At 46.9% G+C, this 2,463-nt stretch overlaps 1 protein-coding gene across 1 annotated transcript in view; it reads right to left on the bottom strand.

Annotated features, from left to right (window-relative positions):
- Positions 1-93: 93 nt before the first annotated feature.
- Positions 94-2,463, bottom strand: part of LOC119831962 — a 5,340-nt gene continuing 2,970 nt past the window's right edge. Inside the window, exons 9-16 of the mRNA XM_038355532.1 lie at positions 2,410-2,441; positions 1,551-1,650; positions 1,348-1,441; positions 1,163-1,266; positions 923-1,078; positions 722-834; positions 323-529; positions 94-244 (exon numbers count right to left, since the gene is read on the bottom strand). Coding sequence (XP_038211460.1) covers positions 167-244; positions 323-529; positions 722-834; positions 923-1,078; positions 1,163-1,266; positions 1,348-1,441; positions 1,551-1,650; positions 2,410-2,441 — 884 coding nt within the window. The 3' untranslated portion in view covers positions 94-166. The remainder of the gene's footprint in view (positions 245-322; positions 530-721; positions 835-922; positions 1,079-1,162; positions 1,267-1,347; positions 1,442-1,550; positions 1,651-2,409; positions 2,442-2,463) is intronic.

The raw sequence follows: 2,463 nt of genomic DNA, 5'->3' as shown, positions 1-2,463 counted from the left end.
AAAAAAAAAGAAAAACGATTTTCGCTTTTCACGTATATGTATGTTACATCCAGGCCCACCATGCAACCTTCAGTTACTTGAATGAGACTCATATTTCTTCATAATTAAATCTATTAAAAAAAAAAGATAGAAGAAAAACGATCCTCGCTTTTCACGTGTATGTATGTTACATCCAGGCTTGCCATGCAGGACGTGTCAGTGCCAAAAGTCTCGGTGATGTACTAGCTCTCAATAGGCTATGAACCTGCATAGGGGATAAAAAAAAATATTAAATAAGACTGAGAACAAAGAAATAAATAAAACTTATTTAAAAATATCGTACCTGCTCTTCAACAGAATAGTGTTCCTTGCTGGGAAAATCAACAAATAATTCCTGCATCTCATCGAGTATCACTTGAGCCTGCGCTCTCTGGCGTTTTTGCGCATTTGTGTATGAGTTTCTATCGGTGTCGATAGTTTCTTGTAGGAGTGCGCATGCCACCTCGTGCGCAACGATCCTTCCGTGCAGAATATCTTCAATCAAAGATACCTGCAAAAAGGTACAGTCCTTTGTTAATATTTGTTTAAGGATCTTTTAGGTCCGGATTCCTCGGTTTGAACTGTTAAAATATCATGCATATTTAATTTTAATATATATCGCAGTCGACGAAGATGCTATAGATGAAGATGAAGATGATATATCCTCGAGCAGTAGTATTATGAAAGTGGCGAAGTTTCATACCTTACGTTCGTTTACGAAGTTCAGGTGGCCAAGCGTGAGGCGGGCGATTGCTGTTAACGGAGCGGCGTGCTCGCGCGCTCGCTCGCTCCACGCCCGCACCGAGTGGCGCACACCTGTAATGCAAACCGCTCTAGACTTGTCTGCGACATGTACAAGCATCGGTGAAGAGGCAGACGGGTCGCCTGGCGACCGAACGCTCACCCGGTGCCGCGAAGGCGAGCATGGTGCGCGTGAGGCGCGCGGGCGCGGGCTCGAGCGCGCGCGGCGCGGCGTGCGGCGCGCTGGCCCAGTCCACGTGCGCCAGCGCGCCCGTGGCCTCGCTCACCAGCACGTTCTGCGGGTGCCGGTCTCCTACGCCTGCCGGCCGTCCGAATTTGTTTATACCGTTATATTGTATTACGATAAAAACCGTCACGAAAACGAAACCAAAACGCGACCCACCTATTATGTACGTGAGAACCGCGTTCGCCGCGAGGGATTCGGTGAAATTTCGTCGCTTACTAATAAAATCTTCGACGCTGACGCTGTCCGCCTCCATCGCCCCACTGAAACGAACCATTTTTAATTTTTTTTATCCCAAAGCACGCATATTACCAAGCGGCTCATTCCACGCACAATATGCTCACCGTAACGCACGCATCGGGACACGCTCACACATCTCGTTAAATAGCCGCAATTTCTCCTCTATATCCAGTTCGCCGTGGCGGTCGTCCGTCACTTCTGTTGATAAATAAACAAAAAAATGTCAAAAGTGGCCACAAGACAGAACGCAGCAGTGGCTAGGGGGGCGCGGGGCGCGGGACGCGGGGCGCGGGGCGCGGCTACCCACCGAGCGCGTGGCGCGGCGCGCGGCGCGCGACGAGCGCGTCGAGGCGGCGGCGCCGCTCCAGGAACTGCAACAGCGCGCAGTCCGCCGACAGCGCGCGCACCTGCACACATTTACGTGACGGATTCATTTTTCGTAGCGTACTCGTTGACAAAATTACATAGAATAAAATTATAACGGAATATTTTTATTAGAACAAACAAACAAAAACAATTGTATTAATGAGGTCATTATAACTCAGCGATCGACTGTGCGCGATTACGCACGGACGCACGCACGCACGCTTGTATGAATGCCGATTTTAAGTTGAGGACGATGACATCATAGAGATGCTGTGAAGAGTGCGAGCTGCAATATCGTTGCAGCTCGTTGATGAACATATCTTCATCATTCAGATATACATATCTGATGAATACTAATAATTTTAAAAAAATTCCCGATATTTTTATTGGAGAGTTTATTAAGAGACTTGGACAAACTTCCACCAGTGACTTTCGATCACGTAGCAACTCGACTTCTCAAGTACATATATCTTATGATGTGTACAAACTGAGTGCCATTAATCGCAGGAGAATTTTGTGTATATCGATAAGTTTTACTCTTAGTGAGTCAAACTATAAGCCGAACGCATAATGCGATGCAAGGAGAAGAGGAGCGTATACCCAAGATAGTGTTTATATGATTAGCAAAATTATGAATTTACAATGTTGGCCGGTTAACGAGTCACCACTATTGGGTACAGAGTCCAAGGAACTAATCAAAAGTGTCAATTACTTTTAAGCATTAAATATGATGTGATCATAATTATTAACATCGTTCATGTTATCAAACAGCATTATACATGATATAATCTCCAACTCACGAGGTAGGGGGCGAGGGCGCGGTGCGCGGGAGCTGCGCGCGCGAGCCCCCGCGC

This window comes from Zerene cesonia, chromosome 14 (assembly GCF_012273895.1).
Source record: "Zerene cesonia ecotype Mississippi chromosome 14, Zerene_cesonia_1.1, whole genome shotgun sequence".
In the NCBI taxonomy this organism is placed as follows: domain Eukaryota; kingdom Metazoa; phylum Arthropoda; class Insecta; order Lepidoptera; family Pieridae; genus Zerene; species Zerene cesonia.
This window is presented reverse-complemented; position numbering and strand designations above follow the sequence as displayed.